Here is a 23,096-nt window from a genome sequence, read left to right on the forward strand (position 1 = left end):
CTTTAGTCCGCATCAACTGATTATTTACCGAGTATCCAGTAGTAGTGGGGAGGAGGAAAGACGGAGAAATGAGAAGGGGGAAAACCGCCGAGGTCGCTAGTTGCAACGTCATGTTCGTGAAGACTTCCTCGTATTACTCCGGAGTCCTTAAAGGTACCTACACGACTGCGTGTGTAAAGTAAACGGAGTTGCGTCGTGCCTCCGTTAAAGCGGCTTCGCGGCAGTTCCCAAACAGGTAAAGCGCAAGCATGCCCATCTACGCAGTATACTATGGTTCTATGGTATAGTTGGCCGGGTCTTCATCCAGCCCATATGCTAGACCCGAGAAAACGCCGCCAAATTGTATTGCGTAGTCGATAAGCAATGGTGGTGCAGGGCCGATATCCCTTAAAAGCCGAAGTTCTGGTCGGAGATGTGTAGGCAAAGAAAGACGCTGTTCAAGGAGTTTGGAATTGCCTGCAACTCTGACACGACACCCTGGGCCTCTCTTTTTCCGCTTACTGGTTTCATTAATAGCACCTGGGATAAGAATCTTGCAATTCTTGTTCTCATGGCAATCAGGACAGATGTACTGACGACCAGGCGGGGTGCAAGCCAAGCCAATGCACTCTGCATGTCTCCAAGCATAACACAAGGAACAACAAACAGCAGCATCCATTCTGTCCAATTTACCGCAACATGGAACTGAGGAGTCGAATTGCCGCACTCTAATGTCATCAAATTGGGGCACTGAAGAATAATACCAACGTTCAACTGCCAAAGAAGATTTGCAAAACGTTAAGATATCTCGAGGCCCCAGTGCTCCGAGTATCATATCCAATATTTCAGGAGGCAAGTCGATGCCCCATGTTTCTCTATAGGCAATCGAATCTTTCCAGCAGGGGGAGGATAAAACATGGGCGAGTGCACGGAAACCGGGTGAACATTGCTCTGCCGATGTACTGACAACTAGTGGGAGCACATCAGAGCTCATTACAGCCTCTGGTGAGAGCTCAATGAATTGAACATGGCGCAATGAAACAAGAATTAATCGGACGTTTTCGCTTATTCTGTTGTAGTTATCGAGCAATTCCTTAGCTCGCAGAACTGCCTCGGTCACCGATGAGCTCGCTTCAAGTGTATCACAGATAACGACAAGGAAGCCGTGGAACCAAAACGTGTGTGATCCTGGGCTCTCCCAACTCGGAAGAGATCTATAATTGATCGGCAGCTCAACCCGACTATCGATGCTCTCGTGTGTTATTTCAAGATCCCAGGCAGCAAGACGTAGAACGGCGATAACAAGTGTATTAAGTAGCATTGAGGGGTACTGCCATAACATGTGATCGTCAATGTAGAACCTCCATTGAAAGATGAAGTCCGTAAAAAGCCGATATTGGAGCTCATTCAGGGGTGTTGGTGCATTAATGTGGATGCTCAAATCGCCAGAGACAGTGGAGTCAGTTTGGTTTTTCGATGTCGGTTTTAAATATCGCTCTAAAGGTCTGCTTGCTTTCTGGAGTAAAGACTGAAGAGATAGATCTGAAGCTTCATGAACTTCCTCAAATTTGATTTGGAAAACTGATGGTATAACCCCATCGGTTTTGGTCCATGCAGAGACCTTTATGGACGCGTCATCCAGATCGACCGTGTAGACATAGTCCAAACTGGATTGGGGTGGGCATGGGAAAGGAATTTCTTCCCAATCATTAGATTTGTTCTTTTCCTCTTGAAGCTGTTTCACTTTCTCAAATGTGGCTTCCTCGCCTGGAGAGCTGGTGCGTGCTTGAGGGTGACAGTGGCGAAACCATTTGCCTACAACATATCGTAAGTAAACTTGAATCGACTTTGTATCTGATGTGAGAATACTACCATTTATGTGCAAATTCCAGAGGCCTCTGGTTACCATTTTATCGAAATCAAGCTGAACCTGAGGTCGATTATCAGATGCAAAGTATCAGAGGCAAACAAGTCCGCAATAAAGCTCATGTGAAACAGAAGTCTGCGAGTACTAAGTTGTTAATTTGTGTGGGCCTTTTTCTGGCTGTAAGGTTTGGCTTCATCAATGGAGACCTGGGTTCTGGTGATTCAGGATGAAGTTATTGACAACCCCTTATGACTGAGCGGTTGGCACCTCATGTGACTTTGCCGCCCTTGTTTGCGCATCAGACAAATATTGAACTTCGCAAGCCACGATACACGCACAAAGCTATTGCCTACTCGAATAATTCACCTCTATGCACCTAAGGACTACCCCTACAGTGACAATTGATTTCAACCACTTTTTGTATTAGAATATCCTTCCTCGCAGGATGATACCAACCACTTGGTACTATTAGGACACACTAAACCTAAACGGGTGCACGATTTTACTTACTGATCTATTCAATAGTAATCCAGCATAAGATAGTGTTTTCTGTTCCTATCTACTATGAAGACCAGTAGTGACAAGGTTGGAGAAAGAACGGAGCTCAGCCGGTGTCCGGTGTGGGAATGCAACTCCAAATAAAGCGCCACCATGCAACTTGTCCCTTCCATTCAGTCAAATCGAACCCTTCTTGCTTGCTGCCTTCAGTCACAGAAACCCCAAGGCTTCGTGCCGGCTCCTATTGCTTGGGTCCAGGTACGGACGCTCTCCTACCCCCATAGCCCGATGCCCAGTCCGCTGGTCATGGATATCCATGTCTTTGGTGGCTGCGTGGAAAACACATCGATTATCCCAAAGTGCTGTGTCGCCACCTGTTAACGTCAAGGACTCCACCGTCAGAGGACCGCGTCAATACGTACCGACATCGTTCCGGCTCTGCCATCTATACCGTACCTGCAAGTCGTGGTTTTCGGTAATCAACCGGGTAAACCATTGCAGGAGGCCATCGCTCTCCTCTTTCTCTAGGCCGTTGATGCGCTGAATATGGCTTCCGGCTGCGAATAGGCTCTTCCAACCGGTCACTGGATTGGTGCGGATCACAGGATGGACCGCCACAAACTCGGATCCTACATTCTCAGGAGAGCCTCTTGGCTGCGTGTACAGCTGGTGGTTCAGCTGCTTCATGACCCTGTCATAGCTGGGTTGGACGAAGGTCGCCGTTAAACCCTCGAGGAACTTTTGGTAGGGCTTTGAGATGCGATCATAGAGCTCATATCCCGAAGCCCAGAGAGTATCTAGGGGAAAGAATCCGTCAAGTCGGATTTGAAAGGGACTGCCAGGTGTGCTCGGGCAGAGAAGAAAGAGCCGAGGACTGACTTACCTCCACCTCCGCCTTGCGGTAGTTCAGAGAGGCGTAGCATGGCATAGTCACTGGGGACAGGCTCATGTGCAATATCAGTGTGCCATTCCTTGCAGGCATACTGTCTCTTCGCAAACGTCTCGGGAACACCAAATACCGCCTTGTCCTGCCGAGTGCTAACCACGTCTATTTCGTTGTCGTCACCCCCAAAGGGCAGTCCAGCGTTGAAAAATGGATGGATATGCAACCCGGATGTTTGGGGCTTCCCAGATAGCTCTCCGAGACGTTGCACAAGATGTTTCTGCAGACTATCGTTCAGATTGTCCTGCTGGCGAAAGAAGACGACACCTCGCTGAGACACTAGTGTATGGGTTAGCGCCCTATCCGCGTGCAACGCGGGTACGAAGCCATACCAGTGATTGCAAGGTCCCTGAGCAAGGAATCCGAGTCCGGAGACTCCAGCCATGCTTTGAGGTCAACGCCAGGGAACTCTCTGCCAATGGCAGGGGTCACGTCAAAATAAGAAAATTGGTCTAAAGAGCCGGAGAGCTGCATGGGCTTCCTGGGTGACAACCCATCTTGAGATGTAGGTTGTAGTAGGTCCTGAGTTGCTTCTGGATCTGCGACTGCGCCCATCCTGGCATCCAAACCAAACAAGCCCGAGTTGATGACCGACAGATTATGCTTCGTTAACTCTGAAAACGACGCGTACATGGAGTATATATAAGTGTCTAGCTGAGGACAGAGGGGAGCCGGAGAGAAAAGTAACTCTGTATATTCCACATACTCGACTTCTATCGAATACAATGGATGCTGCAATCGGTTGGGCGTTTGCATGCCACGTTACAAGGTGTCACGTTGCATCTGCAAGGCATGAGGCCCATTTTGAGAGCCTGTCGACAGAAGTTGCGAACATTGGTTGCCCTTGTTGGACTAAATAGGGCCTTCGCATTAGGGAACCGGATTACAATGGAAAATACCCCTTGGCAGGAATCCTAGTTCGATGATTATTAGCGGCATTTAAGACATGTTCATAACTAATGATCGACTGCCTAGGCGGCTGTTACGCAAGGTGGACATAATGAGGCTTTACAAGTAACTCATCCCCAATCACAGTAACCACTGGCCGGAGGGGAGGGGGGCAAATTCACCGCATAGTATTCGGCCGTTTGCTCTGGCCTGCTTGAATATTCGCCCACTTCTAGCTCTCTCATACTTGGAATAACGCTCTCAGAAACACGTAACGATAGGAGACAAGTGGAGCTTGGAATTTGGGAATTCGACTCTTCGGCTACCTTCAGCTGTTTTCCCCTGAAAACCGGGCCGCGCTTTGCCAGCTCTTCGTAGTTGCTAATTATGAAGACCAGAAGTGACAAGGTTGGAGAAAGAACGGAGCTCAGCTGGTTTCCGGCGCGGGAATGCAACTCCAAGGTGCCATGGAAAGATGAAGTAGGCCCAGCGATGCATCCGATTGACATAGGTTTGCATCGCCCCGGTCAGCTGGATGTATTCCTCCTTGGTAGCCAGTGTGTCCAGCGCATCTGAATACAACTGGCCGATCTTGAACATATTCCCCAGCCCCAAGTCCGCCATGAACTCAAAGAGGTCGAAGTTCTCCACCAGGAACTCTTTCGTGATGCGATTCAAAGTCGGCAGCTGGACATCCTCGTACTGGGCGATTTTCAGGAAGCGGCTTATCACATCGCCACCCATGACCATGAGATACGCCTCCAGGTGGACCAAAACCGTGAAGTACTGCTGGCCACTGCCCGCGCCGCTGTCAATCACCCCCCAGCGGACTTTCTGGACCTCCGCCGGCTCTTCGAGCCAGACTCGGTCGATCTCCTGGTCTATTATGCTTTTGACCGCGAGCCAGTGATGCTTTGGCGAGGAGGGCGGTGCTGCCACCGGGTGGTTTTCAGACGGATTAAGGCGTGGGCAACTCTCGCTGGAGATTTCCACTTCCATGAGCGTGTGGCGCGGCTGCGCAACGGTCTGCTGGTATACGAGTTTTCCGATTTCCGCCAGCTTGGGGAGGTCCTCCTCAAACACCTCGGCGAACTTGTTGATCTTGGCACTCTCCGTGATAGTGCCGTAGGTGATGCAGATCGACTGGCCTGGTGCATTCAGATACACCGCACCCAAATGCCGCTGGACCATGTGGTTGCGGCCCAGGTGCACGATCCGGGTCGGGGTCCAGAAGGTCTCGCCCGCGATCACGACATGACCCAGAACGCTCTTGAGGGGGAGCTGAGCCAGGACCTGCTGGACGACGTCGGGGTTCTCGTCCTGGAGCAGCCTGGCCCGAAAGGAATATCCGGGGCCAGCAGGAATATGAAAGGTAATGGTAGGAGATGACGGCGCCATTGTGTCCGAGGTAAGGCAAGTGCTGCTCTCGAGTTCACTGTGTTCTGGCTGTTAACTTATGCCGTCTATAACTATCTATCCGTCTGGCATTTATATGACTTGTGCAACATGCTATGTCCGGCATACGGCTCCAATGAGGAATGGGGACTCGTGAATCACGACGCACGCATCCATGAGCCGCGACGTTACAGTGACATGTGTCTTGGGCACATCGTAGCCAACACCGTTGTCGGCAGGTTCTGAAATCAGAAGGTTCTGGGGCGATGGAGCAATTTTCCGAGTCTGTTTATGCCTTGGTAGTAATGGCAAAATACGCTCTACCAGAGACGGTTCAGCAGACGGACGGGCTCCATTTTCGGGGCATAAACCCCTTGCCAGGCTGCGACCAGATCCCACATTCCGGAGGCCTGTCTATCTGGTGATTCACTTACTTGACATGCGGAATGCGTTGCTCCCTTGCTCCACTGCCGCATTCGGCGGGGACAGCTTGGACTTTTCTGGGGAACTGACAGAGAGCGATCGTCCCGCTGTCTCGGTGGAATGAGATACAGCCGGAGTTGGTAGGACAGGAACATTCTTGGCCTGCGGGCACATAATTCCAAATCGCCTCAGCTTTAACCTTATCTGAGTCTACAATGGAAAGCCATTGGGTGTGCAACCAGAGTGCTGTCTGACACCTGCGGGGAAGCATCCGGATCTTTTGGCCCGCAGCGACGAAGCCATTGTAGTCTGAAAACGGATATCGACACAGCAGGTCCTTATATCAGGGAGCACAGTGGCCTCCGAACATTGCGTCTGATGCTTCATTGGTTGCATTTATCATTTCTTCGAGAGATCAGCCCGACAGAGCAGCCTTTCCCCGGCGACTTTTGAATTTCCTTTCCAAATACACCGCAATGGTTAACTATTCTCTGCCGTCTGTCCAAGCCGATGACGAATGGTCTCCTCTCCGCTCGGTGATCGTGGGACGAGCAGGGAAAGCGTGCTTTCCCAACGCTCCCCCGGCGATGATCGAAGCAACGATGCCTTCACATCACGTCCACCATTTTAAACCCCGACGTCCCTTCGATCAAAAGCTCATCGCCAAGGCCGAGGCCGAACTGGACTACTTCGCAGCCATCCTTCAGGCCGAGGGAGTCCGGGTGTACCGGCCGCCCGCAGGGGTCAACTGGCTGGATGTGGATGGATATACCGGGGCCATGCCGCGCGATGGGCTCATGAGCGTCCAGAACACGTTAATCGAAGCCTGTTTTGCGTGGCCCTGTCGGGATCAGGAGATTGAAATCGCGTATGAATTCATCCTAAGCGAGCTGGCGCAGGACAGCCGGGTGGAGATCATTCGCCGCCCGCCACACACCCTCGCTGATACCCTGCTGGACGAGGATGGGAGTCAGCCCAGTCCGTGGGTGATCAACAACAGCCGCCCGGCGTTCGACACGGCGGACTTCCTGCGGTTTGGCAAGACCATCCTCGGACAACTCAGCCACGTTACAAACCAAGCCGGCGTGGAGTACATCCAGCGCAGCCTGCCTGCGGGGTACCAGATCGAGATAATCGAGGTGGACGACCCCCATGCGATGCATATCGACGCGACGATTCTTCCCCTGCGCGAAGGCCTGCTGGTCTACAACCCCCGCAAGGTCACCGAGGAAGCACTGCGCAAACACGCGGTGCTGGCCGATTGGGACCTGCGCCCTTACCCGTTCACCCCGAAGGAGCCGGAGGATCCGCCGCTTTATATGACAAGTCCCTACTTGAGTCTCAATGCCTTGGTGTTGGACGGGAAACGGGTCGTGGTTGAGTCCAGCGATCAGCAGACTGCAATGTTTTACGAGTCTTTGGGCATGGAATGTATTCTATGCCCCTTCAGGCATGTCAACAGTATCGGAGGCTCCTTCCACTGTGCCACGGTGGATCTGGTGAGGGACAGCACGGTCAGGCGCTAAAGGAAAGGATGTTATATTTCTATCTTGATATGTATGTAGCCATTTGGCTTACATCGGGGGGGAGTGTCGTGTCTAAGCGGTAACTAAAGCAGATCGTAAGATGAAATTTGGAAATCATTAATCAATCCAGTGAAGCAGTAGCGCGATGTAATTATGTCTACGTTACATTACAAAGATCAACCTTTCAGAAAACGTTTGGATGTCCTATGGCTTTTTGCCTCATAACTACAACGCCGATTATTGAGATCCAGAAGTGCCTACCTTCCAACGTCAACAGAAAAACTAGGGTTACTAGGCCTATAGATGAGTAAACTTAATCGGATAGTTAAGGCTTCGCGTAATCATATTAAGATAATCAGGAGGTCCTATTGTATAACTTATATAGCTGTTTGGGTACGAGCAATCCCTGCAACAGTCCGTATAGATGTCAAGCATCTTCGCTCTTACCTGCAGGCTCCCCACCATATCCTATGTATGCTTGGGAAAGTTTCCAGCGCACGTACTATAGATGCTTATGGTCAACTCAAAACTGTCTAAGAGAGATGGCGTTTCACGTACCTCGCCCGCTTTGAATGGCTCCTTACACGGAGGATTACCAGGAGAGACTTGGTTTTCGAGCACGGAAATAGTGCTGTCGTAGTCGACGCCAAAGAAGAAAGGTATAGAGTATCGTTCTTCTCCAGACAGGTTGGCCACCCGGTGAATAGCTGACTTGAACCTCTTGTTACTCCTATAGAGTCGTTAAAGGGGTGTCTAGCCAAACGCCGCAATCGCATTACTTACCAAAAAGATAGCGTGTCCGAGATATTGACAATGAGGGTCCCTGGGATGGGAGGTGCAACCACCCATTCACCCCGGCTGTTCAAAACCTGTAAGGCAGGAACATGGTCCTGCGACAGGATCGTAAAGCATTCGTAGTCCTAGAGATGATTCACCGTATTGGAATATTGTCATTGTCACCCAATGTGCTGGACGAGCAGCTCACCGTATGCGCTGCCAGCCCAGGGATCTCTTGTCCCTGGACGGGCTGCGGCGGATAATGCAACATTCTCGACGTGACTCCCGGAAATTTCACCATGGAGTCAAAGAAATCCTCCCTCTGGCCCAGGGCCAAAGCGAAGATCCTCATCAACGCTCTCGAAAGCTCAAGGGCCTCGGCAAAATACCGTAGGTACATGGCTCGAAACCCCGGGATGAGACTCTCCTCTGGCCACTGATTGTCCCCATGAAGCCCGAAGTTGTCGACGGGAAGCCGGCTGTCCGAACCCTTTTGCAGGTCCCCGGACACTTCGTATCCGATATCGAATGCTTCAGATAGAGCCCCTGGGGCGTTCTTCAGGGCGTTGTCTTCCAGGTCGGGGTTGGACGATTTCTCGCCATACAAGGGGCTGTAGCCACGAAAGTGCTAGAATCATGCCGTGAGACCCGTGTTCCATGAGGATCTCATCAACATCTGTAGACATACCTGTGATTTTCCCACGTAGAGCTTCATCTTTTCCTCATCGTCAAGGGAGAAGAATCGATGAGCTGCCTCATGAACTCCATTGATAAGCTCCTCTGCAATGCCATGATTCTAGGGGGCGACACAACATTAGCTCCTTGGGCTCAGGTCAAGCGCTGGAAGATCCGGACAGAGTGAACTGCACCTTGATGTAAAAGAAGCCAACTTGAGTGCAGGCTTGGTCGATCTCGCGTGCTAGTTCCTGTCGCTCCAAGATGCTGGACGAGTGCAATTTAGAGAGATCAATGATAGGAACGCTCTCAAAATCCGCCGGTTGGAGATGTAGGCTTGCTCGTGATGGTTTGGTGACGGTGGACGACATCGCGACGGCGTCGATGGCGGAAAATGTTTCCCAGTTCGATTAAAGGTGTGTCAAGCAATTTGAGCCCCTGTCATTACTTATTGATATAGTGTGTTCCTGCTGTCAGACATTCTTGGGTGAGACAATCCATGGTCAGATGCCACATTCCTACCTTCTCCTACGGCGAATTCTTCCCGCATGCGGATTTCGAGTTACATCTTTGCCGAATGCAGAACACCACAACACACGCCAGATGCGTCCTGCAGAGTGAGGCAGGCACGGCGTCTAGGAACTTTCACATAGTGTGCTAAAACTGCATTCGGCACTATGCCAGCCGGTTTATATTCCCATCCACTGCTGCCTTGTTTGTCTACAGCGCAAGCTCTCCTTTGACCATTCTTCTTACGACCGCTAACATGCGTTATCAGCGCTCAGCCATCGAGATTGAAGCTCCCGAAGAGGTTGGACAGCCAATCCTCCACAACCTCAGCGACAGCGCTGTAGGCGACCACACCCTGGAAGACCTTGGGATACCCGTCCCCCGAGATCTGCCACTGGCATACAGCAAGCACTTTGGGAGCGACCGCTTCCGAGAACTCATCGCTCAGCGTGACGGCCTAGACGCCAGCGATATCCTGGTGGTTGCAGGCGCGTCCGCCGCGCTGTTTATCGTGGCCACGGCGCTTCTCAACGCATCGGACCACCTCATAGTCACCCGGCCCAACTACGCCAGCAACATTGAGACGCCGCGTGCCATTGGTTGCGACATCACCTACATCGATCTGGAGTTCGACCAGGGGTTCCAGGTCGATGTCCAGCGTATCGCGGAGGCTATCAAGCCAGAGACCAAGCTCATCAGTCTCACCACCCCGAACAACCCGACGGGCACCTGCATGTCCGCGGCGGAGTTGCGGCAAATTGCCGAGCTGGCTCAGCGACACGGCTGCTATGTTCTCGTGGACGAGACGTACGCGGAACTCACGTATCTCGACCGTCTCCCGGGTTGCGCCTCGCTAGGATCTCACGTTGTCGGCGTCGGCTCCATGTCCAAGGCCTTTGGTGTCCCCGGGATCCGCATCGGCTGGATCTCCACCAAGAACAAACAGCTGCAGGAGACCTTCCTCGCTGCCAAGGAACAGATCAACATCACCGTGAGCGTCCTGGATGAGTACGTGGCGGAGCAGATACTGGAGCGCTGCGAATCAATCCTCGCCCCGACCATCGCGGAGATGAAACGCCGTCGGGACGTGGTGGAGGCCTGGGTGCAGTCGGAGGAACTCGTGGAGTGGGTGTACCCGGACGGGGGCGTCATGGGCTTTGTACGCATGACGAGGGAGCCACCTGGGGGCACTGCGGCGTTTTATGATCGTTTACTATCGGAACATCAAGCGTATGTCGGACCAGGACGATGGTTTGAGCGGCCGGACACGTACTTTCGACTCGGGTACGGTTGGTCAAGCGCAGATAGTCTGGTAGAGGGCTTGGCTGCCATCTCCAAGGCGTTGCGTGGTTGATCTTCGGTCGTGGATTCATCGTTAGCTTTTCCATGCGGACTGCAAGCTTCGTGGTCATGGCATGCAGGATGACAGGCGGGTCTGGAGTCCTTTCAAACTCTTTGTATACAAGACTGGTCATATTGCAAAACAAAACTCAATCAGAACAAAACAAATTCAATGGAAAGATAAAAGTAGGCCAAGTAAACTGAAGATGATCGTTTTATTGCCAGAGATTACTATACCACCCAATCCATCGACGAAGCCTCAGTTCTGCCAATTCGGTCCAGGAAAAGGTCGGCAATAAAACTCTCCACTGAGGCCACTACGGACCCCATCCCGAGCAGCAGCCTGCTTCATCGATGCGCCCGTGTGCACGCTAGCAGGCACAATCTCATAGCGCAAGAACATCGCTGCCAGCAGGATTTTGATCTCCATGTTCGCCATCACCTTGCCCAGGCACACCCGCGCTCCATATCCAAACGGTATGACAGAAGCATTGAGCCGGGCCAATGTGGCCTCGTCCGCCTCCAACCAGCGCGAGGGACAGAATCTCGACTCGTCGGGAAACATGGCAGGATCGGTGTGAACTGCGATAATCGAGGCCGCAACCACGGTCTGTACAGATAAAGACAACAGGCATCAGTGAGCGTTACATCACGTCATGGAAGAGGGAAATGGTACCTTTTCAGGAACATAAACGTCCGATACGACGCGCCCCCCAGCAGGGATAACACGCTCGGCACGCCCGCCGCTGGCCGGCTTCAAGCGATACACTTCCTTCAGGCACGCATCGAGGATGGGAGCCCGATCGAGGTCGTTGAAGCTGGGTAGGCCATCCGATTTCACGGGCAGCGCCAGAAGCTCCGTTCGGAGTCTCTGCTGCCATTTAGGATTGATGCTCACGTACCAAATCACGTACGTGATCGTTGCGGCAACCGATGCCTCTGCTGCATTGATATTGTCTAGCACTTCTGCCGCAATATACTCCACAAGGCCGTGAGCATGGTCGTCGTAGGTCTCCTGCAGAGCACCTGGACCGAGATTGAGCCCTAGTTTCCTCGCCAAATAGACAGCTAGATTGTCGAACCCGACAGCATTGCGGTCTTGTAGCGTGCGCAGCGTCCGATCATACGTCCACTGGGCCAAGCGGCGTTCCGCGTCGAATTGGCCCGTATTCCCATTATGGATATGGACAGCCATCTTTACGATTGGGATCAGCCATGGAAAGCGTTGGCGGAGTGGGGACCATGCTTGGCCCTGTTTGAGGTCTCGTAGTATCTCACGCTCTTCACACGGGTGCTTTGTAGTTGCAGAGGCATGCTGCGGGCCAAAGACAAGTGCAGCGACATTGTCAAATGCGTACCAGTCGGCAAGTGGGTAGAAGTCGACGGGTCTCTTTCCTGAGCCTCTCTCCTCAACCTGGCTTAAGATAGCCAAGGCATGGTTACGGATGAAGGCCTCAATGGCAGGTTGCCCGTATATGGTTGAGCCCTGGAAGAATGCGGAGAGAACGGCTCGCTTGCGTTTGTGATCCGGAAAGGAGAGGGTCGTGAAGACCGACCGGCGATTGAAGGCGACGAAGTGATTAAAGAAGGGACTCTTGTCAGCGCGGCCCGTCGAACTATAGATCTCACGAATAGTTGGCAATGAGGCAATCGAGATCTGAGTCGGCGCAATGCAGATGATTGGACCGTATTGCTGGTGCCATGCGACGACCTGCTGGCTGCGGTGCCCGCGCATTTCCGCCAGGGCAATCCTAACACCCAGATATTTATTGAGCCATGGCCCAGGAACATTTTGTAAAGGAGAGGCCCGAGAAATCCAGACCAGAATGCAGGATAGGGTGATCACAGCCCCTATCAGGATGGGAAGTTCATTGCCCTGGATCCAATTTGCCAGCATGTTCTCCGCTGCAAACCGAGAAGCAATTAGGCTTGATTGGATTGGGTTCTCTGTATTTACCGATCACACGCAGGCCTTTGGCGAGAATCCAATCTATTTGAAGGTCTGAGGCTGGCTGCCGGAAGGGGTAATGGTCACGTCTGTCCGGATGCGGCTGTAGGAGAAGACAACCGAAACATGCTGCATCTCGGGGCATATTATTGCGACCCACTTGCCAGAAAATAATATAATTATGGTTCTTAAGATAACGTCACGGTCTCCAGGAAATATGCATCAATGCAATCATCCAGTGGAGTCATGCCTCCTGTACGACATGGACACCACTCTCTGGGCGAACATCACTTGCCCCGTCTATCCACTACAGATCCCCGAGTATATACAGTCCCTGGCTTTTGAGTTTATGCGAGATAGTGAAGGATGTTTGTGATAGGAATAGGGTTAAAGACTGAAGGCTTTCCCGGTCTCTCTTTGAGAGATAACAGAGTGATATCCTCGTAGAAGGTACCAGCCATACATGGGTACAATCAAGAGAGTTCACATGTCTCCAGGTCGGCTTTTTTCTAGTAGATTACCGGTATTTACTAGTCGCAATTAGCAGTAAATCTCCTCGGGTTATAATCTCTGGATATTTAAGTCGCAAGTTTCAGCTTGGGGGGGGGGGGGGGGGGGGGGGGGCTGTGCTGGGCTCTAGTTGGCCATACTCAAGGGGGGGGGGCACTCCAAGCGAACAGTTCGATTGATTACTTCCCCTCACACAGCCAACCGAGCTCGTAGGCAGATCCATTAACTATAAAAGAAGAGCGTCTAAGGTCTCCTGGAATTATGCATTTTTGTATTCCTTACTATCAACTACAGTTGCTCTAATATTCATAAACTCTTCTTCCCCCAAAGCCTGACTGACATGGCGCTCCGTCTTATTACGTGGGCCAATCAAATTTCTTATGACAAGGCCAAAATCCCTCATCCTCTGCCACCTGACTTTAAGGAGCCCAAAGAGAACGTTACTGTTGAGTTAATGGAAAATATTTTGAACAAAGTGGTGTTTGCAGGCGATGAAAGATACGATACTGTTTTTGTCAACTCTCAGTGCCCGCCCTACCCCGAGTCAGACTCGCGGGCCGACCTGGCCATCAAATACATCACCAAGGACAACAAACTCCAAACCTTATGCATCATCGAGGCGAAGCGTCCTCGTGCAAGTGGCCATTACAACACCGATCTTGTTGAGGAGGAGGCTCTTGACTACTGCGAGGAATTCTTCAAGGACCCGTCCCACGACTGCCTGTTTGTGTATGCTGCTACCATTATTGGTGTTAAAATCCGGTTGTGGAAGGTGAACGAAAATGGGCGGAAACTCGAGGCCTTGTCCGATAATCCATATCGTGGTACCAGCAGCCACTACTTGGATCTTGGTGAAAACGCTGATGCAGAAAAGATCATAAAGATCTTTCGCAAGATGTTGACAATCGCGCCAGAACCTTGGATTTTCAAAGGGGACGATAGTTTTCAACCAACGTCAAAATCTGGGGCACATCACCTTAATAAGATCGACACAAATGCTCAGAAAGGTCTACCATGCCACTTGGAGCCTATTCCTATTCCTCCTTTGGAGTTTCTTGGTTCAAGTCTACAGGCCCAAGAAGACACCCCGACCATGGACTCTGCGCCATTCCCGCCTCGAAACTATACGAAAGTTGCAACTTTCCATCGTACTCATTCAGATTGGTGCGAATGGGTGCTATACGATGACCAGAATGGCAGCGGCCCATGCAGTGAATGGTCTCTGGACAATGGCTATTTTGTCAATGTTAAGCAGAAGCTCTATACTGGTCATGATACACTCTGAGGCGCCCCCCAAAGGAGGCGAGACTTGGTAGTTCCTAATTTTGCAATATAACACAAGGCATTCAACAGGCTTTGGTATAGTCTGCTACTAGTTGGTATAGAATGGAACGGCTTGTGATCATTACCAAGGAGGTAAATAATAGCAGAACGGGGTTTCTGAGAAGTACAGTAAGGGGGCTCACTGCTATTTAGTCCAACTCCTTGCATATTAGTCATGTACTACTCCATTGTTGTGTCTTTCCTAACCTTCCTCTCTCCCCTTCCTAGCATCTCCTGTCTGACGGCTTAATCAAGGTCTTCAAAATCTCTCTAATGTCATGCTGGAAAAAAGCTTTCCGGAATTTGCCTAGTCCTCGAGTTTTAATAGAGTAAGATTTTGGCCTCATCAAGCCTCTTCTCTATATCGCACATGCGCCAATGGAGACCACTACGTATCATAGGACGCCATACTGTTCTTTATGTGGGGAGAAATTGAATCCAGCCGTTCTTTTTCGCTCAGGTAGGAATCAATTAGCTCGTTAAGTCTTGCATATACTGATGTGAAAAAGTCCTTTTCTTTAACAGGCAGGATCATCCAGTCTTGACAGAGCCATTGAAATTTCATCAGAAAAGGAGAATCATTTATATTCACAGTCTTAATATTCAAATATCCAAGTCAGAGAATCAGAGGAGGTCTACGCTTGCGCCCTCGGTTCATGCTCTATGCTGGACAGCAATTGAAGGTCAATTATCTCTACGCTTTGTCTATAACCTCGGGCTTGCGATAAATCCACTGGTATGGGAACAGCTCCCGCAGAGTGTCTCAACTCCTTCTCGGATCGGATCGACTGCAGTTATTTCCTTGTCACACTCACTCCCCCCTACGGGAACAGAAGCCATAGGCACACCCTTGTCTCTTACGGACTCTGCTTACAAAACAGATCTTGATAAGCTCATTGCGAATACTGCGAATCTTCCACCGGAGCTTATCAACACCATCTGGGAATTTATACCCCCTTCTGCTGTTCGCTGCTTACTCTCACTCTGGGCTACCAAGACAATCTGGCCGGTTATTAATAGGGTCCCAGTCCCAGTATCCGCGACGGTTCAGTTGTCGGGAGATATCTCTGTTTATTTAGTTTCCACTCTGGATGGAACGTATATATCCGGGATATGTGTAGGAGACAGACTTTACGGACATCGGAGTAACTGGTCCCTGAGCCACTCGATATTCTCGTCTATGTCTGTATTCGTCTTCACTCTCGGTCTATACGGACTACGGCACATCGAATTCTTGTCAAATGACACAGCATGTATCAACAATAAATCCAAATCCAATAGCCAAGAGTTCCTAGGTGTTGTATATCCTCAGTCATCACAGCCACTTCGGGTGGAACTAGAGTGGGATGTATGATACCTGCTCATCAAAATTAAGCCAACCCACTGATAAGAGCAGGGTCTAAAAGTTTCCCACTTGAAGCCAGTTTCCGAGCCCGGTATTGAGCAAAAGTTCGGCCACGACTTTCTTTGGGTGAGCCCCTGGCTCCCGAGCCAACTCTATAACCTACCAGAAACCTCGTTCTATGAATGGCCGCAAAGATACGACTTTATTTCCCAAACCCAAAGATTCATGGCCTATATCCCGCTGCAACGGGAGGGGTATTATTTATGTGGCCTCACTGCATTTTGTGACACCAGGGGGTTGGTTGGGTTGGGAATACATCTTAACGACCATTCAGATCTCGGTCATATGGTGTCTTGGTATGGCCAACAAAGCGGCTACCCAGTTCATGCTGGACTTTCACGTTCCGAAGATTTAACATCAATATCCGTGATCTGGGGTAGTACCTGCCGACCATATCTCGCAGTAAGCTCACTACCCTCGATTTTATATTAATCTCCTAAATCCGATACAGATTACAACCAGCAAGGGGCGTAATCTAACCCTCGCGCCATATATACCGCCCTCGGAAGTTGAAGTGAAAACGTTATTTTGTGGCAGGAGTAGTGATATTCTGGGCTTATATTACGACGTATCCCCAGGTCTTTCTATGTTTACCAGCATAGGTGCTATCTATCGCCCTGAAGCATCCCCTTTGATACCAACAGATCACGGAATGCCGGATATGCCGTACCACTTCAATCACCTCAACCTTCTCAATTCCTCCCCTTGGACTAGCTTCACATCGCGGGCTTCTTTAGCGGATATTAAAAGACTTAAGGTTTGCTATTTGGGGGATCGTTGTACAGGTATGCTACTGATATACAACAACGACAGCGGTATCAGCACACTAGGGCAATGGTATGAAGGTACGTCACTCCAAGTTGATATCTTGGAGTTAGACTACCGTCCCGATCATGTTCTGAGGTTCTGCCTTGTGAAAACTGGAAAATATCAGTATGTAAATAAGGTTGAGTGTTTTCGGCAGCCAGCCCTTTCGAAAACGAAACCCGAGGATCTGCTTAATGGCGTAAGTATATACTCTTACCTCTCTGGACGAAGCTAATCGACATAGGATGATATTATCTGGCTATATTCACCTTATCGTGATATTGTTCTCCGTGTGCCAGCCTAGTCTGTGCGGAATCTTCTGTTTCGACTCATCTTAAGGCCAGCGGTTTTCTTGTTGCTTCTTTGTCATATGTATAGGACATTTCGGAAATTATTATCTGTACTTAGTATCCATACTTTTCTTTGTAATTCAACACTTTCTCTATTTGACGTATGCGTCTGATGGCACTTAATATAAGTGGCTATGCTGACATGCATACATGTCCATAACTTTCTGTGTTACTCGACATCCAGCACAATTTGCCCACACACAAACTAAGAGGGGATCTACCCTATAGATCTCCTCCATGTAAACGATTAGACTTAATACTAGCCTCTTCAGCACAGGCCCAGCGATTCCATCCATAGTGGCAGTTCCCAGAATAGCATGAACTGCCCCTCAAACAATCGGAGCCGTTTTGTTCGCAATCATGATTGACACCACAGTACCAGTGACCGTTCAACTTTATGTTACAGTGGTACGCGCCGCCATTCCCACAGTGCTTGTGCTCAAGGCACGCGTATCCACTAGGATCGCCTTTGTTCAAACAAACAAGTGCGACACTGCCCCACGGCTCGTCGATCTGCTCGCCTGGTCGGCAGCTGTAGTCATCAGGGCAATCTGCTTCCCGGGGGCAGCGAGCACCGCTTTCAAACTTTGAGCAATACGTTTATTGGCTGCCTGCGGCCTTGTGTCAGGTAGCTGACTACTGTAGAAGGCCAAATTACCGACGACAGTTGAGAGAGCATATCAATAAGCTTTGAAAGCTTCAAGGTCCGTTAGCAGCAAAGCTGGTAGTATTGAAATCTCAGCCGTATACGAACGCCCCCACGCTGCAGTGATTGTCATATTTTAGAACACATTGGACTACGATATCCTGGTCGTTACAGCGTCACCCTTGAGACACTGCCGCAGCATGGACCTGCAAGAGTCAGTCAGTCTTATCGTTTCTGTGCACGCCTCCGTGGGTCAGCATGATTCAGCTTGGAACCATTTCACTGTCCTGCATACAGATATCGCGCACTGGGAGGCTATTTTGTTTGGTTCGATATACTAGGAGTACTCGTTCAACTTGGCTAGACACTTATCCCAATCCGGGTTCTGAAGGTATATACTCTCTGTAGTATGTGGAGTACATCTACTCGGTATACCTACGCAAATCCCCGTGGCAGGTACCAGATATACATGTGTATAATCGAGATGCACTGCGGAGAATATCCGAAGCTTTCTATAAATCCGATAGCTTTTACCAGGCAAAAAATGAATACTCCGTAAAAATGACTTCATTGTTGCGGTGGGAAAAACAACCCGGCGTGTCTTGGCAGCGGCATGTCATGTGGTGGGGAAGCTCTCCGACTTGCCTTACAGCTGCGCCATCCAGACAATTCGTCTCCTTCGTCTCCCCGCAAGCCATCCCCGCACTCGTCTTGTCTGGCAGGAAAGAACTCTCGCTTGTGCACAGAAACCCCGACCGCCCAGGGCTTCGAGATGACTTCGGAACCCACGGAGGAGGCGATTGCCAACTTTGTGAGCTTCACGAGCGCATCGCGGGAACTGGCCGTCAGCTTCCTGAAAGTTAGCAAGAACCGCTCACTTCAAATGTGGTTTGCCAGCTGACCTGGATCGCCGTAGGCTAATGACCTCAACCCAAATAAAGCCATCAATGCTTACTTTGAAGATCCAACGGGCTCTCAGCTCCAGGTGAGGCAGTCCTGAAATGCGCCGAGCTCAGAGAGCGATCAACGACTAACTTGCGGGTTCTCTTCTCTAGGCCCCCGTTCCTCAACACGATGCGAACGCTCCATGTATGTCAAATCCGTGTATTTTCAGTCACAATACCGAGTGATCAGTTTGACCAACAGCTTTGCCCACCGCAGCGTTTCAAATCGAACATGACGACGACTCGGTTCTCGGTTCAGCAGCCTTTCCTCCTTCGCGCCCTCCATCGAGTGTGAATCTAAGATCACAAGCGCAAATGCCTACCCCGAACCAACCCAATACTACTCCTTCGCAGGAGATTCAAGGTGGCAATTACACTATTGGAGATTATCTGGCACCTGCTGACCGCGTATTCGACTCCGAGCAGACCCCAATAAAGGCTTAACACTAGCAGAGCAGGAGGAACGTCAGCTGCAACAGGCGGTGGCTATGTCATTGAACCAGAATCTCGGAAGCCAAGAGTCGGGGGTCACAAGTGCGAAGCCTTCAAATTTCGGACGAGCGACTCAAGACCACTACGACGAAGGCGCTTGGGCAATGACTCTGTTCAACTCGAGCGCGCGTGAAATCATCATCAGCCCGGATCCTGCAGACCGCAAAAGGGTGGGGGATGAGCCAGCCTTCCTTCGCCCCACTCAAGATAACCTATATCTAGGAGGGCTGTTGACAATCCTTCATTCGATCCCGCTAGCGAGGGAAGCACTTTTGCTCAGAAGCCGAGTGCTGTCGGACTACGGCCACGATTCGCAGTGGTGGAATGGACAGCCTATCAGCCTCCCTAAGATCGTGACAATGCAAGACGTCGAGGAGGGCAACACCGACTGGGATGACATCATTCACGAGACCCAAAGACTAGTGGCCCTTCTAGACACCACGAACAGATCCTTTGGCAGCGCTGACGCTCTCGAAAGCCTAAAGTGCATGTCCACATATGGCTCCGAAGGCAGCATCAGCAGGTTCTTGGAAACTTGGCAAGAAGCAGCTGTTCGAGCGGATCCCGGCAATCAGTTGGCAACCATATTCTCGTCGAGCGCATACAAGCGGCCTCTATCCGAATACGATACACCAATCCAAAGGGATTTTTTCACGATTGATCCATTTGTGGAGCCTGATCATGGTCAGACCCTGTACGATGTATTAGACCGGACGGTGTGGTCGGATAGGCCCGGTGAATCGCTCGACGATGTATGGCTGGAACATGTCGCCGAGGTTTTGACCATCAAATTAGAAAGCAGCGACTCATCAAAGCCCATTGACGTTAAGGTGCCTCCGATCTTCTACCCCGATAGGTACCTCGCTAGCTGTCGGGACGTTGCGCGTGAATTCCGTACGCAGCGACTTCAGGTGTTCGAGGACGTTTACAAGCTGGAAACTCTAGTCCATCGGTTCTCCGCCTCGAAGTCGGTCGCTCACCGGGGTATGAACTACAAGGAGGTCTTAGAAAAAGCCGCGATTGCTGCGCCTATTGCTCTAACACAACAACGTGCAAATGGGGCCAGCGAGGCCCCAGAATATTCCAAAGCTGATGCGGAACGGCTGGCCGAGGAGCTGCGCGGCATCTCGCGCAAAATTGAGGACAAGCTAAAAGGTACCTAGTAATCCGAGCCTTGAGAACGTATGGCTGTATACTAATGCTGGACGATTCAGAGTTGGAATCCAGGAAGGAAGAAGCCCTGGCAACCCTCCGCAGCTACTCTAAAATCCTTACGGAGCCGTCGACCTCCCCCGGTGAACCGCCTTACCACAAGTACACGCTGCGAGGAGTCTGTACCGAGCCACATGTCACATATGTGCTTCGACGGCAGGCAACGGACGAACCGCGGGGGTCCGAGGCGGATAGCGAGTGGCAGTGGTGGCGAATTAGCTTCTCCATCGAGGATGCAAAGGCGCGACAGGCGGAGATGAATCATGACGGTAACACGGGGTCAAAAGATGCCGATGTGGTGGGATACACCGCGCGCAAAGTCCGAGAAATCGAGGTTCTCAAGGCAGCGCGTGAGGAATCGAAGACGGTGCTCCTTGTGTACGCCCATGACCACGCCATGAACATGCAGAATGAGCCGGCACCGCCTCCACTCCAAGTAAGTCACCATTGCCTTGACGAAGCCTACAAATCTAATCATGTTCCAGGAATTCGTCCACATCGACAACAAAGCCTTTGACGCCGAGTTTCAAGAATCTGGCGCCACAGAAATCGTGGCAAGAGAACGGGACCCGGATCTCACTGCAGACACCAATCCACCAGATACTTCTATGCAGACAGACGAACATTCGCAGGCTTCCGTCAACGTGTTCGATTACCAAGTCGGCGGCTTCGGTCGCGAGACGGGGCCGGAGCAGGAGATGCAGGAAAGGGGTGGGCGGCCTTTGCTCAGTCGCAGTAACACCGCAGGACTTGCGCAACCCACGCAAAACCCGCAATCCGGATGGGACGAGATCAGCGAAGCAAAAGTCGCGCCATAGTAGGGTGCCACTGTAGGGGTGCGATGTTTCACCATTCGATAGAATGGTTTTTTTCGAGTAAATACATGAATTTTTGCTATATACCATCAGGAATGAGTATTTGCTTGACTCGAATAGACTGCGATTTATAGGATAGTCAATAGAACTACCTAATTAGCTAACTATACGGAGTACATCAAGGACATTCAAGCATTGTCTTAGGCAAAGCGGTCGGCTCCACCAAACAAATGTTTGTATGTCATGTTTGCACTCCCCCGACCGCCCCCGATCGGAGCATCACCAGCAACTCCGGAGTAGAAACAACCTGACCACCACCACCCACAGCCTCAGACAACAATGGCTCTCGAAAACGATGCCGTGGCCGGCGCAACCATCGAACTCCTCGAATCGCGTCTCCGACGACTCACCTACCTCCTGACCGGCGACGCCAACTGGACCGGCATCCCCACGGCGCCCGCCAAACCGGCGTCCTTGGAAGAGAGCGTCTCGCGTCGTCTCCTCCACCTCGAACGAGACCTAGAACGGCTCAGCAGGAATAACCCCGCCGTGCGAGATGTTCTTCTACTTCGTACGATCCCTCCCTGTCTCTCTCCTTTCGTTCCCATCCGATCCAATGCGGACATACCGAACGCATCCCAACCTGATCGCCAAACCACCAAACATCCAGACTGGCTATCTAACAACTAACCCTCTATTTCTACCATTCTAGATGACCGCTTCCCCGACCTCTTCCGACCCACCCCGCCGCAGACATTACCAGAGAACCTAACGACCCAGAACCTCGCCTCGATCGTCCTCTCCTACGCCTCCGCCTTTCCCGAGACCGCATCGCGCCTGACCTCGCTCAACGACCTCCCGATCCCAGACGCCCAGGCCTCCGCCTCCCTGATCGAGCTGCAGCCGCGACTGACCGAACTGGCGCAGAAGCAGGAAGACCAGGCGCGAGAGATCTCAGAGCTGCGGGTACAAACGGCGCGGGCGCTGCAGCGCTGGTACGAGATCGCGCTGGTGGGCGGTGGGGAGTGTTGGGCTGAATGGGAGGGGAGACTTGAGGATGTGGAGAGGGAGGTTCGGAGGGAAGAAGTGGTGCGGGAGAGGAGGGCGAAGGAGCTGTAAGGACGGATTGGATTGGTTTTTTGTGTTTTGTGATTTATGATATGATACCTCTTTTGTTTTCTGGTTCCCTTCTGTCTGAGGGGATATTGCGCTGCAGGGACGGTGTACAGGCTGTGATTTATGCTGGTAGCCGGGGCTGCGTATACAATCACAATTGTACGAATATCTTCGACGCTGACCTGGCGAGGTATTGGACAGTTATGTGTGTATGTAATTAAAGATATGGCCGCAGCAAGGGAAGAAGAATTGCCTGACCAAGGACAAAAGAAGACTCAAGGCAATGAATGGACCGGGTTCAATTCCGCGGCGAATTTCCAGGCACAAAGTCGGGGAGAAAGCGGACCCTCACATTCCATGCGGGATTATTGCATCTCGTGTAATAATCAAGGGCGAGAAACCGCGAAGATGACGATGAACACTTTCCGAAACGTGATGCGCGAACACGGGTACCTACGATGGAGCATCAGCATCAATTTCGGGGCCAGATCCGATCAACCCTTGCGTCCATCGAATGTCGAGGAAAGTTAAAACGCCCCCGAAATTGGCCCAGGACCCGTTGATCGACTGGACCTGGCGTCCAAAACACCAGACGAAAAACGGGCGTCGGGTTTCAAACTTTCAGCCTCTGTTTCGTCGGGCTTAAAAATCGAACATGACAAGAAAGTAGATGGGGATTCGAGGGGCTAGCGCGAACAATGCCGAT

At 51.2% G+C, this 23,096-nt stretch overlaps 10 protein-coding genes across 10 annotated transcripts; 5 read left to right on the top strand and 5 right to left on the bottom strand.

The window, feature by feature from the left end:
* Nucleotides 1-268: 268 nt before the first annotated feature.
* P170DRAFT_396362 (uncharacterized protein) lies at nt 269-1,888 on the bottom strand (the record flags this gene model as incomplete). Its single annotated transcript, XM_024846115.1, has 2 exons — nt 269-1,794; nt 1,849-1,888. The coding sequence occupies 2 exons, from the start codon at nt 1,886-1,888 to the stop codon at nt 269-271; spliced, it is 1,566 nt and encodes a 521-aa protein (XP_024709035.1).
* A 666-nt stretch (nt 1,889-2,554) lies between these two features.
* On the bottom strand, nt 2,555-3,842 carry P170DRAFT_442002 (TauD/TfdA dioxygenase family protein; the record flags this gene model as incomplete). Its single annotated transcript, XM_024850432.1, has 4 exons — nt 2,555-2,706; nt 2,767-3,141; nt 3,228-3,566; nt 3,620-3,842. The coding sequence occupies 4 exons, from the start codon at nt 3,840-3,842 to the stop codon at nt 2,555-2,557; spliced, it is 1,089 nt and encodes a 362-aa protein (XP_024709036.1).
* Nucleotides 3,843-4,556: 714 nt separating this feature from the next.
* On the bottom strand, nt 4,557-5,573 carry P170DRAFT_420551 (uncharacterized protein; the record flags this gene model as incomplete). Its single annotated transcript, XM_024847299.1, has 1 exon — nt 4,557-5,573. The coding sequence occupies one exon, from the start codon at nt 5,571-5,573 to the stop codon at nt 4,557-4,559; it is 1,017 nt and encodes a 338-aa protein (XP_024709037.1).
* An 896-nt stretch (nt 5,574-6,469) lies between these two features.
* P170DRAFT_346185 (lysine amidinotransferase) lies at nt 6,470-7,519 on the top strand (the record flags this gene model as incomplete). Its single annotated transcript, XM_024843553.1, has 1 exon — nt 6,470-7,519. One exon carries the CDS (start codon nt 6,470-6,472, stop codon nt 7,517-7,519), a length of 1,050 nt encoding a protein of 349 aa, XP_024709038.1.
* Nucleotides 7,520-7,896: 377 nt separating this feature from the next.
* P170DRAFT_460102 (isopenicillin N synthase family dioxygenase) lies at nt 7,897-9,342 on the bottom strand (the record flags this gene model as incomplete). Its single annotated transcript, XM_024851910.1, has 7 exons — nt 7,897-7,925; nt 7,967-8,021; nt 8,078-8,249; nt 8,303-8,439; nt 8,505-8,924; nt 8,985-9,092; nt 9,166-9,342. The coding sequence occupies 7 exons, from the start codon at nt 9,340-9,342 to the stop codon at nt 7,897-7,899; spliced, it is 1,098 nt and encodes a 365-aa protein (XP_024709039.1).
* Nucleotides 9,343-9,737: 395 nt separating this feature from the next.
* P170DRAFT_504663 (pyridoxal phosphate-dependent aminotransferase) lies at nt 9,738-10,835 on the top strand (the record flags this gene model as incomplete). Its single annotated transcript, XM_024854216.1, has 1 exon — nt 9,738-10,835. The coding sequence occupies one exon, from the start codon at nt 9,738-9,740 to the stop codon at nt 10,833-10,835; it is 1,098 nt and encodes a 365-aa protein (XP_024709040.1).
* A 246-nt stretch (nt 10,836-11,081) lies between these two features.
* On the bottom strand, nt 11,082-12,719 carry P170DRAFT_346010 (benzoate 4-monooxygenase cytochrome P450; the record flags this gene model as incomplete). The annotated part of the gene is made up of 2 exons (XM_024843535.1): nt 11,082-11,432; nt 11,499-12,719. 2 exons carry the CDS (start codon nt 12,717-12,719, stop codon nt 11,082-11,084), a joined length of 1,572 nt encoding a protein of 523 aa, XP_024709041.1.
* An 837-nt stretch (nt 12,720-13,556) lies between these two features.
* On the top strand, nt 13,557-14,688 carry P170DRAFT_431552 (uncharacterized protein). The gene has a single exon (XM_024848062.1). It carries the CDS (start codon nt 13,621-13,623, stop codon nt 14,563-14,565), a length of 945 nt encoding a protein of 314 aa, XP_024709042.1. The 5' UTR covers nt 13,557-13,620; the 3' UTR covers nt 14,566-14,688.
* A 3,816-nt stretch (nt 14,689-18,504) lies between these two features.
* On the top strand, nt 18,505-21,353 carry P170DRAFT_431554 (uncharacterized protein). The gene is made up of 7 exons (XM_024848063.1): nt 18,505-18,670; nt 18,728-18,796; nt 18,867-18,900; nt 18,973-19,119; nt 19,182-20,402; nt 20,462-20,895; nt 20,945-21,353. Exons 1-7 carry the CDS (start codon nt 18,584-18,586, stop codon nt 21,275-21,277), a joined length of 2,325 nt encoding a protein of 774 aa, XP_024709043.1. The 5' UTR covers nt 18,505-18,583; the 3' UTR covers nt 21,278-21,353.
* An 85-nt stretch (nt 21,354-21,438) lies between these two features.
* On the top strand, nt 21,439-22,432 carry P170DRAFT_431555 (putative nuclear distribution protein RO10). The gene is made up of 2 exons (XM_024848064.1): nt 21,439-21,845; nt 21,987-22,432. The coding sequence occupies exons 1-2, from the start codon at nt 21,614-21,616 to the stop codon at nt 22,391-22,393; spliced, it is 639 nt and encodes a 212-aa protein (XP_024709044.1). The 5' UTR covers nt 21,439-21,613; the 3' UTR covers nt 22,394-22,432.
* Nucleotides 22,433-23,096: the final 664 nt, after the last annotated feature.

Source organism: Aspergillus steynii, assembly GCF_002849105.1.
Source record: "Aspergillus steynii IBT 23096 chromosome Unknown P170scaffold_1, whole genome shotgun sequence".
In the NCBI taxonomy this organism is placed as follows: Eukaryota; Fungi; Ascomycota; class Eurotiomycetes; order Eurotiales; family Aspergillaceae; genus Aspergillus; species Aspergillus steynii.

Excerpts from the sequence above, each read along its gene's own strand:
- P170DRAFT_431552 (XM_024848062.1), top strand. The coding sequence starts at position 13,621 with ATGGCGCTCCGTCTTATTACGTGGGCCAATCAAATTTCTTATGACAAG.
- P170DRAFT_431555 (XM_024848064.1), top strand. The coding sequence starts at position 21,614 with ATGGCTCTCGAAAACGATGCCGTGGCCGGCGCAACCATCGAACTCCTC. Across the intron at positions 21,846-21,986 it reads GCGAGATGTTCTTCTACTTC|ATGACCGCTTCCCCGACCTC; the intron begins GTACGATCCCTC and ends CTACCATTCTAG.
- P170DRAFT_431554 (XM_024848063.1), top strand. The coding sequence starts at position 18,584 with ATGACTTCGGAACCCACGGAGGAGGCGATTGCCAACTTTGTGAGCTTC. Across the intron at positions 18,797-18,866 it reads CAACGGGCTCTCAGCTCCAG|GCCCCCGTTCCTCAACACGA; the intron begins GTGAGGCAGTCC and ends TCTCTTCTCTAG. Across the intron at positions 18,901-18,972 it reads ACACGATGCGAACGCTCCAT|CGTTTCAAATCGAACATGAC; the intron begins GTATGTCAAATC and ends TGCCCACCGCAG.